The sequence below is a fragment of the Ovis canadensis genome, chromosome 9, assembly GCF_042477335.2.
Source record: "Ovis canadensis isolate MfBH-ARS-UI-01 breed Bighorn chromosome 9, ARS-UI_OviCan_v2, whole genome shotgun sequence".
In the NCBI taxonomy this organism is placed as follows: domain Eukaryota; kingdom Metazoa; phylum Chordata; class Mammalia; order Artiodactyla; family Bovidae; genus Ovis; species Ovis canadensis.
In genome coordinates this window covers 104,732,876-104,748,805 of record NC_091253.1, presented here as the reverse complement: position 1 = coordinate 104,748,805, position 15,930 = coordinate 104,732,876, and the positions used below count along the sequence as shown (strand labels likewise).

The 15,930-nt window shown below is 43.2% G+C and overlaps 1 protein-coding gene across 14 annotated transcripts in view; it reads left to right on the top strand.

Moving 5' to 3' along the window:
- Positions 1 to 15,930, top strand: part of MRPL13 (mitochondrial ribosomal protein L13) — a 41,892-nt gene that overhangs the window by 13,426 nt on the left and 12,536 nt on the right. For 7 of the 14 annotated variants that reach the window (XR_011259107.1, XR_011446636.1, XM_069600777.1 and 4 more), the window contains 3 exons: positions 1,442 to 1,502; positions 6,008 to 6,094; positions 13,358 to 13,479. Coding sequence is in view for 10 of the 14 variants with exons in the window: in XM_069600777.1 (XP_069456878.1) it covers positions 1,442 to 1,502; positions 6,008 to 6,094; positions 13,358 to 13,479 (270 nt within the window). In the remaining 4 variants the exon portion in view is untranslated. The remainder of the gene's footprint in view (positions 1 to 1,441; positions 1,503 to 6,007; positions 6,095 to 13,357; positions 13,480 to 15,930) is intronic. The other 7 variants (XR_011259106.2, XR_011259108.1, XM_069600774.2 and 4 more) reach the window with 3 other exon arrangements.

The following is a 15,930-nucleotide window of genomic DNA, read 5'->3' as shown; positions in this document are numbered from 1 at the left end:
CAGGTTACTAAGATCTCTATCCCAAATTTTCTTTAAATCTCCATGTATGATTTTGATCTGAACACAATGAAATATTTTGTTACTTAGAAGCGGCATATGACTCGCTGGTAATAGGAAATAGGAGCACGACCCGTTTGGAGTATTAACTTGCCTTCAGAACCAAGTAGTCTATGCCTGTTTTCCCTAGACCCGACCCCTAGCTTGTTCACTTTGCCCGATTTTTTCAGGGAACGTTAAACACATTTTGGCACTGTTTTGTTTTCCCTTCATTCAAGCAGAAATAAGCAATTGTGAATGTTTGAATGATGAATGAATGAACTTAAATTCCAATAGAAACGTAGTTAGCCAGGGACCTCCGCGGTGATGCAGTGGATAAGAATCCGCCCTCCAGTGCGAGGGACACGGGCCTCGCCGTTGATCAGGAAGATCCCACACGCCTGGGGCGGCTGCTGAGCCCACGCCGTAGAGCCTGCTGCTGCACGGAAGCCTGCGCGCCGGGGTCCGCGCTCCGCGGCAAGCGCAGCAGCCGCCGTGAGAGCCCGCGCGCCGGAGCAGCGCCGCCGCGCGTGCCGCCGCCGGAGCGCCCGCCTGGAGCAGGGAGGACCGAGCGGGCAGCCTTTGCCTCCAGGGCACCGCCCCAGCCCAGCGGTCGAGCCCGGTCTCCTGCATTACCGGCGGAGTCTCCACCAGCCAGGCCCCCAGGGAAGCCCAGTGACGACCCAGCACAGCCAACAGATTGATTATTTTAAAAATGGTTAGCAAGGAATTTCTAAGATGTGGAACTTTTTATGAATTTCAGTTCAGTCGCTCAGTCGTGTCCGATTTTTTGTGACCGCATTGACCGCAGCATGCCAGGCCTCCCTGTCCATCACCAACCCGCAGAGTATACTCAGACTCATGCCCATTGAGTCAGTGATGCCATCCAACCATCTCATCCTCTGTCGTCCCCTTCTCCCGTGTTCAGTCTTTCCCAGCATCGGGGTCTTTTCCAAGGAGTCATTTCTTCGCATCAGGTGGCCAAAGTATAGGAGTTTTAGCTTCGCATCAATCCTTCCAGTGAATATTCAGGACTGGTTTCCTTTATGATTGACTGGTTTTATAAAATAATGATTCCTAAATTTGACCACTTAATAGCATTTCATATAGCATGGTTACGGCTTAATTTTTAAGACATGATGCATAGTGTAGTTCCCAGAAGCAAGTGTGTGTGTGAGTCGCTCAGTCGTGTCTGACTCTGCGACCCCATGGACTGTATCCCGCCAGGCTCCTCTGTCCATGGGATCCTCCAGGCAAGAACACTGGAGTGGGTTGCTGTTTCCTCCTCCAGGAGAAGCAAATGTACTTTCATAATAAAAAGGTTTCATATTATAAGAGAATATTCATTTCAAGGATACTGTCCATCGCCTGCTCCCAGTTTTAATGTGTTCGTTTCTTTCAATAGCTACCCAGGTGGATTTAAACAAGTGACAGCTGCTCAGCTTCACCGGAAGGATCCAGTAGCAGTGAGTGCATTGCATTTTTTATTATTATTTATCATTTGTGGCAAGACTGGTTCAGAACCTGGGTTTCCAGTCTTCCTTCTCTTCTAACAGGGCTAGCATTCAGGGCTGAGTTCTTCACTGTATCATACAAGTTTTGATAAGTATCAGTAATATTTCATCATCATTCAGTTCTCTATCTTTTCTAATTTAATATACTTTGCATTTAGTCATAGAATTTTGATGCTTTTCTTTTTAATTTCCTGACATCTGCATGATCACCTAGAATATATGATTGCTGAAAATGTTTTGGGGAGACAGATGCATGTGTGCGTATATGTTTATATTTTAATTATATCAAACATGCTAGATATGTTCTTCCAGTCTTACACTCTATTTTTGTTATTCACTTTATTATCTTGAAGAGCTATGTTTAAATCTCAATTATGGATTTATTGATTTTTCCTTATAGTTCTGTCAGTTTTTTCCCTTGTATGTTTTGAAGATTTAGGGTTAGATAAATTTAAGTTTGGAATTGTAATCTTCCTGAAGAATTGATCGGGGTATGTACTGACTTTATCTCCAATAGTGCTTTTTAACTTATAGTGTATTCTTTTTATATATTGATATAGCTGAATCAACCTTTTTTATTTCGATGCCTCATATGTCATTTTATAGTTTATTTCTAACTTTACTGAGCTAGATTTTATCTTCTTAATTGGAGGATGCCTGTGAGCTAGATCCCACCTTCCTAATTGGAGGATGCCTGTGAGCTCGGTCCCACCTCCCTAATTGGAGGGTGACTGTGAGCTCGATCCCACCTCCCTGATTGGAGGATGACTGTGAGCTCGCTCCCACCTCCCTAATTGGAGGATGCCTGCTTCTCAGCACTGTGGTGGCTTCTGCCACGCGTCTCCGTGAGTCGGTCGTAGCTGCCTGTATCCCCTGCTTGAGCCCCGTCAGCCCCACCCTGCCCCCTCGGCCATCACCGAGCCCTGAGCTGGGCTCCCTGTGTTGACAGCAGGTTCCCCCCAGCTGTCCGATCACACACGCCTGCCAGTGCAGGAGGCGCAGGTTTGGCCCCGGGGTGGGGAAGAGCCCCTGGAGAACCAAACGGCAACCCACTCCAGTGTTCTTACCCGAGGCATCCCATGGACAGGGGGGCCTGGCGGGCAGCCGTTCACGGGGTCACAGAGAGTCGGGCTTGACTCAGCGACTGAGGAGCGGGCTGCATGCGTCGGTGCCCCTTTCTGAGTCCGTCCCTCTCTGCTTCCCCCGCTGTGTCCACAAGTTGAGCTGGTATTATTTCCCTTCTCCTCCCCTTCTTGCTTGCTCTTGGATTGATTTGAGTTCATTTATTAGAAAGTGAAAGTGTTAATATGGACTGCATATAATACTAGTAAAAAGTCGTTGTTAGGGCCACTGCTAATATATACCATAACTTTTACAACAAATTATAGTTTTAATACTTTATGAATGTTTTTAAATGTCTTTAAAACTAGTTTCTAGTTTGTTCAGGTATGCTAAATATACACCAGAGGGCAGTATAATCCAACTTTTGATGTTAAGAATTTGGCTTTGGATAGCATTTGTAGAAATTGTTTCAGACTATTTTTTATAAACAGATTGAAATGCATTATGAAATATTTGATGATAGCTTTAAGTCTTGATTTTGACTGTGTTTTTAAAAAAATGGTTTCCTTAGGAAGAGGTCAGTTACTTTACCACCAATTCAAACGCTCAGTGTTTTTCGGGAATAAAGTACATTGATTAATACGTTTAAATAGTAGGTTTTAAAATACTTTTCAATATCTTTTTGTAATTACATGGCAGATCTTTATTTCTAAACTCAAATAAGTGTATTGATTCAGCCCTTTCTTTATACCCTTTCTTCATCTGTCCTACATTTTAGTTTCCTTAAGAGTGTCTTGTGTTCTCGCATTTTTCCTCTAATACGGTTCCTTTCTCATATGCATTCCCTCTCCTACAGCTTATAAAGGTATTTTTTGTGAAACAGACGTCACATGCCCTGGGTCCAGATTCAGTTAGGAGGGTCTTTAAAATTCATTAGCCCTGCCTCGTTCTGTCTCTCTCTCTCTGAACTCCTCAGAGCCCGTGCTCCCGTCTGTGTAGCTGAAATCGCTCCACCGCGTGTTCACGTCGCGCCACGTTTATGTTTCGGCCCGTGTGTTTGTGTGTCTGTCATCTTTTTTTCTCACTTGGCAGCTGGTAGCCTTTTCATACTTTACAGCTTTCTCTAATTTGTTATGTTTGCATTTTTCAAATAAGGTATATTTTTAAAATACCAATTTGTTAATTCAAGTAAATGAAACTAATTGTTTTAAGAACATGAAAACCAAATACCAAGAAACTGTGCTAATGTAATAAACTGGCTGTTAGGACGATGTTCACAAGATGCAGTGACTTGCTAATCCAGACAGGTTGCTTAGTCTTAACATTGTCACTTTCTACTAAAGACTTTTAAAACATTAAAAATCTTAAAGACTGATATCAGTGCTGCAGCACTGACAGAAGTTTCTGCTCTGATGAAAGCGTTGTCTGCACTGTTGAATACAGTGACCACGAGTCACCTGCGGCAGGTTGGCCACTTGAAATGCAGCTCATGTAATTCAGGCACTGAATTTCTAATTGCTTTTAGTTTTAACAGTATAAAGTCTCTAGGATATAAAGCCTTAGCAGCACTAACATAGAAAACAGATGGGAAATATACGTGGGGTGGCGTTAGCATTTGTACATATTGAGGCTTTGTAGTCTGATTTGATGAGAAAATAAAAGGATAAGGGAACCCTCTGCAGTGCAGTCCCATTGTAACACGTACTGTGTCAATGGGATTAGTTTAATACATGCCGGATTATGTCCTTGAAATATGAGTGCAGAGGAAGAAAGTCAGCTTGCCTCTCCGGATGTCTCTCAGTCGTTTCATGCAGCTCACGCAGTGTGTCTGCGCACACTACATACACGCCAGGAGGCCCACGGGAGGTTACAGAGCACAGGCTGACACGCACGCAGAGCCGCACCCAGGGCAGCGCTGAGGACGCCTCGGACTCCCCTGGTGGGCTCGTGTGTACGAACCCGCCTGCCAGCGCAGGGGCCTTGGGTTCCATCCCTGGGCAGGGAGACCCCACGTGCCATGGGGCAGCTCAGCCCGTGTGCCACGGCTGCAGAGCCCACAGGCCCTGGAGCCTGCTCTCTGCACCAGGAGGAGCCAGTGCCGCAAGCCCAGAAGCCGCTGCTCGTCTCAGCTGGAGCGAGCGTGAGCGCCGCGGCGGAGACCTGGCACAGCCTGAAAGAGGGCTTAAGCAGCAGGCAAACCGTGATGGTGACCCAGCAGGCAGGAAAGCGAGTCACAGGGAGCGTAGTGTGCCCTCTTGGGAGCGGGTATGACAAGGGTGAGGGGGCCTGGTCTTCCTGATAAGTGACAGAGAGAAACACATTGTTAAGTGTGTGCGTGTGTGATGTGTCTGTCCTGGGAGTAGGCCTCCCTGGTTTGAATTCCAGTAGGGTGGGTTCTGTACCCTCACTGAGTCTGTTTCCTCCTCTGTGAAGTGGCACTTAGTAACATAAACAAGGTAACAGATCTAATGCAGTGGCCCCTGGACACGTGTGAGTTCTCAGTGAACGCCCACCGTTCCCTTTGTTCTGGATTTGTGACTTAGAGTCAGCCTCATGATGGTGCGGTCCGGCTGAGTTCATTCACTGGCAGTCTCCTGATCACGCACCTCGGGAAATGGGATTAAACCTCCCTAGGATCTGCTGTGGGAGAAGGCAGTGGCACCCCACTCCAGTACTCTTGCCTGGAAAATCCCATGGACAGAAGAGCCTGGTGGGCTGCAGTCCATGGGGTTGCTAAGAGTCAGACACGACTGAGCAACTTCCCTTTCACTTTTCACTTTCATGCACTGGAGAAGGAGATGGCAACCCACTCCAGTGCTCTTGCCTGGAAAATCCCATGGACTGAGGAGCCTGGTGGGCTGCAGTCCATGGGGTTGCGAAGAGTCGGACAGACAGAGCGACTTCACTTTGACTTTTCACTTTCATGCATTGGAGAAGGAAATGGCAACCCACTCCAGTGTTCTTGCCTGGAGAATCCCAGGGACGGGGGAGCCTGATGGGCTGCCGTCTATGGGGTCACACAGAGTCAGACACGACTGAAGCGACTTAGCAGGATCTGCTGTAACCTGGATGTAATAGATTATTTGGGCCACAAGCTCTTGTATAAGCTCAGAGAATTTCTTATTCCATCTAAAATCAACGCATACACAGGTTTTCTTAATGTCTTCCTTTTTTTCCCCCTTTTTCTAAATACAGATAAACAGATTTAAAAGAAGATGGTAATGTACAAAATAACAGAAGTTCTTTTTTTATTGTGGCCACGTATTGCTTGGGTTTCAGTTTTGTTCCTTTCATATTCACAGAGTCTTAGCCCGCTGCTCTTCCTCACATCTCTTACTGTGTTTATATTCCCATCGCGTGGTTCTTACTGAGTGCTCCGTGTATCCGTTTTTCAGATTGTAAAGCTAGCTATTTATGGCATGCTGCCAAAAAACCTTCACAGAAGAACTCTGATGAAGAGGTTGCACCTTTTCCCAGATGAAGTAAGTCCTCGAAGATCCTTTATTAAATTTTTAATTAAATATTTTCTCATTTTAAAATAATTGTTTTGTTTTCAGTAATTTTATGTCGACTTTTGAAGTATTTTTTTGCCTTTTATAGTAACTACACTACAAAAACAATTGCTTCTGTTTTAAATCATAAAGTGAACCATCATCAAACTAAAAATCAAAAGTCTAAGATCCATATTTTCATTTTAATAGCTACTTTTTTAGAACAAGGAGCTATACTCAGAGCCCCGTTTAACTGAGGGTTCTCATAGGGAATTTCATGAACTACAGAGAAGTATGAATTCAGTGTGCTCTTTTGTGACCTGTCTAGCTTCTATGAATCATAGACAAATAGCTTGGCTTTGATTGCTAATTATTTCCCATGATATAACTTCAGAGTCCTTGTTCCTACTCAGAACTTGTTCAGCTAAAAAGAACTTGAAAATAAAAAGACAGTTTTATTCATGACTATTATACTGGTATGAGTACTTAGCTCTTCTCTCCAGTATAATATAAACACTAGAAGTTCTATAGAAAATCGTTGAGTCCAGGCTCTAGACTCAGACTGTCTGGGTTTGAATACATGTCCCTCCATTTACTGACTTCGTGGCCATTATTATCTGTTTTCTCGTCGGTGAAATGGGTGTAGTAATTGCACCTGCGTCATAAGATTGTGTAAGAATTAGATGAAACAACACTGTTTAGGTACTTAGACCAGGCCCTGGAATAGTAAGTACTAGTCGGTATCAATATTACGGGTTATAATTGTCCTTATAGTTCCTAGTAAAAGAATAATATAGAATTCATTCCAGAATATCAAGTTCTATCAGCTATTCAAGGCACTTGTAGGTTCTATTGTTAGCTTAAATAATGCATAAGTAAATTATTCAGACTTTTACCGAAGTGGTAATTGGTAGCTTTGCTTTGCATGAATGAGTAGAATAATTTCCCCCGCTCGTTTTACCTGTGAGGTAACAAGCGTGGGAGTAGTATCATCATGTAAGGATAAATGACCTTGGGCATGCAATTAAAAGAACTTTAAACCTGTTTCTGACTGTACTTTCACTTATTTTTAGCAACCATGATTTCTAAAAGGGACAAAGAAAACAATAATGTCATTTTTCCTAGTTATCAAGGTAGATGGGTTTTGGTGTAAATTACTCAAATGAATAAATGAGCCCATTTCCCCAAAAATGGATTTTGCTAAATTTTCAAAAGCTTGAAACACACTTTACCGTCGTGGCCACGAGGAAACGGGCGCTCAGACACTGTGGGCAGCAGTGCGAAGCGGCGCAGCCCACGAGGACTCCAGGGGCAAGGCGGCAGGTAACACAGACATACGTGAGGAGGTTCCTGCTTGGTCCAGCAGCCTCGTTCTACAGCAGGCTGCCCCGAAGAGGCACATAGACAAGATTACTGTTTCCATACTATCCGTAATAGTAATGGACATAAACAAACGCTTGTGCATAGGAAATTGGCTAAGTTATGCTACATCTGTTTGGTTGAGTCGCGCAATTATACAAAAAGGAATGCCAGATACCATTGTGACTTGGTAAGTAATGCTTTCCAAGATACATTATTAAGTGAGAAAGAGCAAGGTGGAAAAGGATATAGGTAGCATACTACCTTTTGCAGGCCCTTATACATGCGTATGTTCACACACACGTATATCTTTTTGCATAAAGAATCAAGATTTTATATATTAAAAAAATAAATGCCAGTACCAATAGAAGTAAGTAGAACTAGTTCTCAGACTGTGTTTTCTAAGTGCTATTCCATATTAAAAGCAATGTGATTCTTAGAGAAGTGGTTGATGCTAGGTCTGGAACAAAAAAATTTATTTTGGAGTACACACATGTACAAGGTTATTATTTCTGCATTATTCATAATAGCAAAATAATAAGTAACAGAAAGTAAGTCAGTGCTCAAAGAGGGAGAAATATCAGCACACAGAAGGCAACTTGAAGTGGTGCCCACTGAACAAATGCGGGACTGTGAGCCTTGAAATGAATGGGCGTAATGATGGATTACTTTGAGTAGAAAACAGAAATCTATGAGCCCACAATGATAGTCCAAAAATTATTTTTAACTTATTGTAATTTCCCTTCTTTTTCGAGAAGGAAGAGCTCTTCTTTAGAGAAGAATGTCGTCTAAACCATGTAGGAAATAATACTGATTAGAAAACCCACCATCGTCAGAGTGTCGTATACCCACTGAGTTAAACGCCGCAGAACAGGATATTCACAGAGTTTCAAAACACTTCCAACACATGCCACAGAGAACTATTTAAAAAGGGAAAAGATTCTTCTACGTTAAAGCCCTCTGGTCAACCACCACCCGTAACCAAGACATTACATTTATCATCAGTGTGGGATAAACTGATGTTGTACGCCTCCTGCTTCGAATGAGGCACTGAAGACCCAACATAAACTATATAGGGTCCTGCCAGAAATGTTTATCCTGAATCTGATCATGAGGAAACAGCTCAAAAATCCAAAGGAAAGAGGATATTCTGCAACACAGTTGGACTGGCCGCTTCGAAATTAATTTCCTAAGAGACAGATAAACCAGGGAAAGTCTTCCAGTCAAAGGAAACTAGACTAAAGAATGCATCATGCATGTTAAACAGCATAGTAACATAATAGCTGTAGCCTGTGACACTTGACCTTGGAGCAGAAAAAGAAAGCTACATAGGACTTCATTAGACCACTCTGGGGAATTAGAATATGTACTCTGTGTGTGTGTGTGTGTGTGTGTGTGTGTGTACACACTCACTGTTCAGTTCAGTTCAGTCTCTCAGTCGTGTCCGACTCTTTGTGACCCCATGAATCGCAGCACTCCAGGCCTCCCTGTCCATCACCATCTTCCGGAGTTCACTCAGACTCACATCCATCGAGTCCGTGATGCCATCCAGCCATCTCATCCTCGGTCGTCCCCTTCTCCTCCTGCCCCCAATCCCTCCCAGCATCAGAGTCTTTTCCAATGAGTCAACTCTTCACATTTGGTGGCCAAAGTACTGGAGTTTCAGCTTTAGCATCATTCCTTCCGAAGAAATCCCAGGGTTGATCTCCTTGCATTCCAAGGGACTCTCAAGAGTCTTCTCCAACACCACAGTTCAAACGCATCAATTCTTGGGCGCTCAGCTTTCTTCACAGTCCAACTCTCACATCCATACATGACCACAGGAAAAACCATAGCCTTGACTAGACGGACCTTAGTCGGCAAAGTAATGTCTCTGCTTTTGAATATGCTGTCTAGGTTGGTCATAACTTTTCTTCCAAGGAGTAAGCGTCTTTTAATTCCATGGCTGCAGTCACCATCTGCAGTGATTTTGGAGCCCCCGAAAATAAAGTCTGACACTATTTCCACTGTTTCCCCATCTATTTCCCATGAAGTGATGGGACCGGATGCCATGATCTTCGTTTTCTGAATGTTGAGCTTTAAGCCAACTTTTTCACTCCACTTTCACTTTCATCAAGAGGCTTTTTAGCTCCTCTTCACTTTCTGCCATAAGGGTGGTATCATCTGCATATCTGAGGTGATTGATATTTCTCCCGGCAATCTTGAGTCCAGCTTGTGTTTCTTCCAGTCCAGCATTTCTCATGATGTACTCTGCATATAAGTTAAATAAGCAGGGTGACAATATACAGCCTTGACGTACTCCTTTTCCTATTTGGAACCAGTCTGTTGTTCCATGGCCAGTTCTAACTTGCTTCCTGACCTGCATACAGATTTCTCAAGAGGCAGGTCAGGTGGTCTGGTATTCCCATCTCTTTCAGAATTTTCCACAGTTTATTGTGATCCACACAGTCAAAGGCTTTGGCATAGTCAATCAAGCAGAAATAGATGTTTTTCTTGAACTCTTGCTTTTTCAGTGATCCAGCGGATGTTGGCAATTTGATCTCTGGTTCCTTTGCCTTTTCTAAAACCAGCTGGAAAATCAGGGAGTTCTCGTTTCACATATTGTTGAAGCCTGGCTTGGAGAATGTTGAGCATTACTTTCCTAGTGTGTGAGATAAGTGCAGTTGTGCAGTAGTTTGAGCATTCTTTGGCATTGCCTTTCTTTGGGATTGGAATGAAAACTGACCTTTTCCAGTCCTGTGGCCACTGCTGAGTTTTCCAAATTTGCTGGCATATTGAGTGCAGCACTTTCACAGCATCATCTTTCAGGATTTGAAATAGCTCCACTGGAATTCCGTCACCTCCACTAGCTTTGTTAGTAGTGATGCTTTCTAAGGCCCACTTGACTTCCCATTCCAGGATGTCTGGCTCTAGATGAGTGATCACACCATCGTGATTATCTGGGTCATGAAGATCCTTTTTGTATAGTTCTTCTGTGTATTCTTGCCACCTCTTCTTAATATCTTCTGCTTCTGTTAGGTCCAGACCATTTCTGTCCTTTATCGAGCCCATCTTTGCATGAGATGTTCTCTTGGTATCTCTAATTTTCTTGAAGAGCTCTCTAGTCTTTCCCATTCTGTTGTTTTCCTCTATTTCTTTGCATTGATCGCTGAGGAAGGCTTTCTTAGCTCTTCTTGCTATTCTTTGGAACTCTGCATTCAGATGCTTATATGTTTCCTTTTCTCCTTTGCTAAGTTGTTTCATCAGTGTTAGTTTTCCTGAACATGAGTATGTAATGTGATTACGTCAGAAACAGTTCTTATATTTAGAAGATATATATGCTGAAATATTTAGGGATGAAATATTGGCAGACAACTCTCAAATGGTACAGTCAAAAAGAGTGTTTGGTGTATATGTGCTTATGAATAGATAGAAAGCAATCATGTATTTTAACAATTAGTGAATTTAGGTGAAGGCTAGATGAGTTCACTCATTTTCACAACTTTTCTGTAGATTAGAAATTCTCTTAAAAATTGCATAAACTGGGACTCCCCTGGCAGCCCGGAGGTTAGGACTCTGCCTCCAGAGCCCAGAGCCCAGAGCCCGGGATGGATCCCTGGTTGGGGAACTGAGATCCTGCTGGCTGTGAGGCGCGGCCAGGAAACAGGAAAGCATGAAGAGGGAAACCTGTGAATGATCGCCTTCCCCCAGCCCGCCCCCCGCCCCTGGCCCGTGCTTCTGTTTTCTGCTTTTATTCTTTTCCTCATTTCCCTCTTCAGCTAACCACCGGCTCTGCAGAAGGCATCATCACAGAGAGGGAAACTCTGATAACACCCTCAGTTGGCCCGTGAGGGCGCCCTTCCCTGCGTGTGTTAAAGGAGCGCTTCCCCACCTTTCTGCTTCTGCTTCACTCAGCATCTCCATCCCTAACTGCACGCTGGTTTTGGTCCATTCTTTCAGTGGATTCCTTAATAGTGGTGAAATTTGGTAAGCTCATTTCAGTCAAAATTCTGTTCAGTTCAGCAAGCACTTCGCAGAACCCCACTAGGTTCTAAATTCTCTATGCTGAATGAGCAGTTGGCAGTGTTAAAATTGTCTTTGCAAATGTGATCTAAGAATTTTTTTAGTAGTTTTCCAAAGAAGTGTGAAATATTCATACATTTTCATGAATACCAAACTGGCAGGTAGACTTCCTTAGTAAAGATGCAGGAGTAATTAACATCTGATGTGTCTGGGCACCCTTTGCTCATTCTGGTTCTGTGCGCTTACACTTGTGTATTTGAATATGCTGGGCAAGGAGAGTTAAATGGTTTTCAAATGCTTTTCAGTGAAGAAACAATTGTGAGTAATGTTTATTGTGGCTTTATGTATGTTGAGAGTGACCCAGCCTACCCAAACCATAACTTTAAAGTCATTTTAAGTTTAAAAAAAAAAAAATCTTTAAATTTTTGGCATATTGGGTTTTAGAATCAGCTTACAGTGTAAGAGGTCTGTGATCCTTTGAAACTATTTTTTAATTGTATTTTGATTCTTAAGACGAACTTGAGTAGCGTGTTTGATGCCGTGTGCTTGCCTAGACATTTGACTCCCAATTATGCTATCGCTCTCTGCAGACAAATATATAATTATCCTGTTTTTTGAGAACGGTTAGAAGCACACTAAAACTGAAAAGAGGTAATTATATCTGCAGTCCCTGTGGAAATGCCCATAGGACACTTCTGTATTGGTATCTTGCTGTTCCTTCGATAGCCTCTCCTGAATTAACCTATCATTCAGATCCACAGTGTGATTCCTTTGCCTTACTTCTGTTCCAGGAGCACAATACAAAGGCCAGTTCTTTTGGTTATCCCCGCTCTTCGTCTTAGCATCCCCTGTTTGGTGCAGTTCTCTCAAGATGCCTCTCAAATACATGCTTTACTCTGTGGTCTGCTCTCCGTTTACTCGGGTTCACACTTTTTCACGATTACCTTTCTTTCCTTTTGTTTTTCTGAACACTCTGGAAGGCACCATGAGTAGAGGCACAGGGTTTCAGCATAGACCAGTGCATGAGTGGCTGGAGGGGGCTTGCTCAGAGCCGCGGGCACTTGTGGAGAAGGGAAGTTGGAGGGGGGAGTGAGCACACTAGTGTGGCTCAGGAGTTAGAGCTGCATCCGGAGAGATTCTTAGCCAAGGAGTAACTTCTTAAAAATCGGAAGCCTTTAGAAGCCATAATCTTTTGATTTTTCTTTCTATATGAGCCCCTAGCACAATTTCTGGTTCACAGAAGGAGTTCAGTAAATGCTTGCTGGCTAAATGACTCGAGGATCCAGCAGATTTTCATTTTTGAAAGGTTTTTTTGGCAAAAACATGAAGCATAAATTGAAAAAGGTTGTGGCACTGGAAGCAATAGGCCTTGTGCAAACAGTCATCAGATGAGACGTTATGGGGGTGACCCAAGGCAGTGCTGCTTTGCTGTTGGAAGGAGGAGGAAAGAATTAAACAATATTCAGAAAAAGTAGAATTTAGTGGCGAGATACTTGTCAAAACTGAAGATGTCTGACTTATCATTAGAAATGTTTGTCAAGATTAAAATATAAAATGTGTTATTGTAAACAGTCTTCTGTTTATTATTTCTTAATACTCACTAAGAATTACTAAGGGCTTCCCTGGTGGCTCAGAGGGTAAAGCATCTGCCTGCAATACAGGGGACTTAGATTTGACCCCTGGGTCAGGAAGATCCCCTTGAGAAGAGAATGGCTACCCGCTCCAGTGTTCTTGCCTGGAGAATTCCATGGACAGAGGCGCCTGACAGGCTACAGTCTGTGGGATTGCAGAGTCAGACGCAACTAAGTGGCTAACACACTTACACAAGAATTACTAATTAATGACGAAGAGTAGATTTTAAGAAAATTAAGCCTAAATTTTCATTTTATCTAGGATATACCAGAAGATATTCTTAAGAATTTAACAGAAGAGCTTCCTCAACCACGAAAAGTGCCCAGACGTCTAGATGAGTACACGCAAGAAGAAATAGAGGCTTTTCCGAGAGTTTGGTCTCCGTGAGTCTTTCTTTTCCTTCCCATCTTTGTTTTTATTGTCTTTTTAACCTGAGTTTAGTGTTTCCGATTTCCTTATCCAAATGGTAAGGTCCTTGAAGGTGGGAAGTACGAACTTTTTTCACTCCCTTGGATACTTTTTGCAGCTTTCCCCTACAAATAAACTCTAGCTGTAGATGGTAGAACCAAAAGTCTCAAAGTCTTAAGACTTTGCTAGGTAAGTGCAAGGATGTTCATAGGGGCCTATAAATTATCAGATATTTTGTTTGGGACAGCATAACTTGGATTGATTATAGTCTCTTGAAATGAAACTGAATTGTCTTTTCCTAAAACCGAGTAATTCTCCATTTCCGGGGTTGCTTCACTAAGCCAAGAGTGCGATCCAATGAGAGTCATCCGTTCTGGATGCTTTCCAGCCTGCCCAAGTAGAGGACTAAGAGAAGAAACAATGCTCTCCTCCCCCGTGCAGTGTCTCCCGCCTGTGGCCGGAAGCCTGCTCAGGTCTCACACACAACTCCCGTCTCGCCGTCTCTAGGCAGCTTTGCCTGGCTCTTCGTCACCTCCTCAGCTCACGTTCTCCTCCCTTCACAGTGCTGGGCCCTCAGTAGCAGCCTGTGCAGAACTGGCGCCCCTTGTGTGCCGGTTAGCTCTTCCAGGACTTCCTGCTGTCACCTCTGCCTAAACCAGCGTGCCCCTCACCTCCTCCGCGGGGTGACTCTCACCCATTCTTTAGGCATTAGCTCAGACATCTGTCTCCTCGGAGGGGCCTCACCTGAACTGCAGGAGCAGACTGTGCCCCGCCGTCTTTGGCCGCGGCACCTGCCGGGCAGCTCTGTCACTGCGCTTACCTCCTTGAGAGCAAGGGCCGCATCTGCTCATCACTGCAGCCACAGCAGCCCGAACGGTCCCTCCCATGGCAGGGCTCAGAAAGGCTCACAGGATTTGCACAGGTCTAGAGAGAGCCACACGTTTCCCCCAGGATACTTAACCCGGTGCACTCTGAAGACCTGTGTCTCTCGATTGGCCCTTTGGCCAGGTAGGTTTGTGAAAATTTGTTTTCCCAGAATTAATAGTGTGCCCAGGAATCTAATCCTTGATCTAATCATTGTGTGTGTGTATAATTTCACTCTTGGCACACACAAGTCTTTATTCTGTTTTAAATGTTTTTGACTTTGCTGACTTATTTCAAGGTTCACCTTTATTTATTAAGTATGCAAATAATGAGCAAAATAGTATTATTAGTGATCAGTTATATTAATACTTTCAAATCGCCCCGCACGCTGCTAGATGGCCTGCGTGCATCGTATGTAATTCTCGCGCCAGTCAGAGAGATGTGCCATTCCTGTGTAAGACTGAGTCGGAGGCCTGGCTAATTGTAGTACAGCCTGAATGTGGAACTAATTCCAATCCTGTGTTCTTTCCACAAAAGCAAACTTTCATTGTGGTTTTCAACAAATATTATTAGCACTCTCTGTTGTGCAAGAGACTGCAGTGAGCAGTAGGACACGCGTGGGACGGATCACCATTGAAGCAGTTACAGACTGCTGCTGAGTTTATACCACGTACTGTATGGCTGATAGACGCCACAGGGGATACAGACGGTGAAACCTCTTAAATGCACCTTCTTTCACCTGCATTGGGTCTTGTTATAAAAGAATGAGTTATTTTACTATATTTAATCTCATGCATTAAACACGCACCTGATTGTGTTTGCTGTCATCCCTCACTAGACTCCATGGGGACCTGTATGTTGTCTGGTTAGCATCGATCACGGTGACTGACTCATCAAGTAGGCACTCAGCAAACACTTACTGAATGAATAAATGAAGAAATAGAGTGTCTTTTTTATCAGGTTTTATAAATGAGGTTAGAAATAATCTTGAGAAGATATGAAGCTATTGATACTTTCATGAAATTTATATTTTAGGAAAAATCATTTTAAGTTGTTCTTAGAGATTTGCATGGTCATTTACTAAAGACATATCCAATCTGCCTTTTCCTAAACTACGTAGAAGTTATATTATTTATCCTTAAAACTCAGCCCACATAAACATAGAACATTTTTCTAGGAAGATGTTAACATTTGTAAAAGTTCTTTAAAGGAGATGTGGAATTTGCCACAGTTTAATCCTTAACTTCTAGAAATCATTTATTAGCTTAAATTTACCAGTCTGAAACCTTTTCTTTACTAAAAATTCACAATAAAATAGACTACATGTAACATAGACAACATTTGCTTCAAACGTAATAACTCTGGAAAAAGCAGACTCAGGCACTCAGTTGAAAAAAATGTTTTAATTTGGGGGCCTTACTAAATGTTCATTGCAGAAAATAAAAATACAGTATAAACATAAGCAAGTCACACCACCACACTCAGCGTTCTGGTGTGCTCGCCTCCTGGTTCTCCGTGTTAGTTTCTGCGCTGCGTGTGTGTGTTTGAATGTTTTACAAACT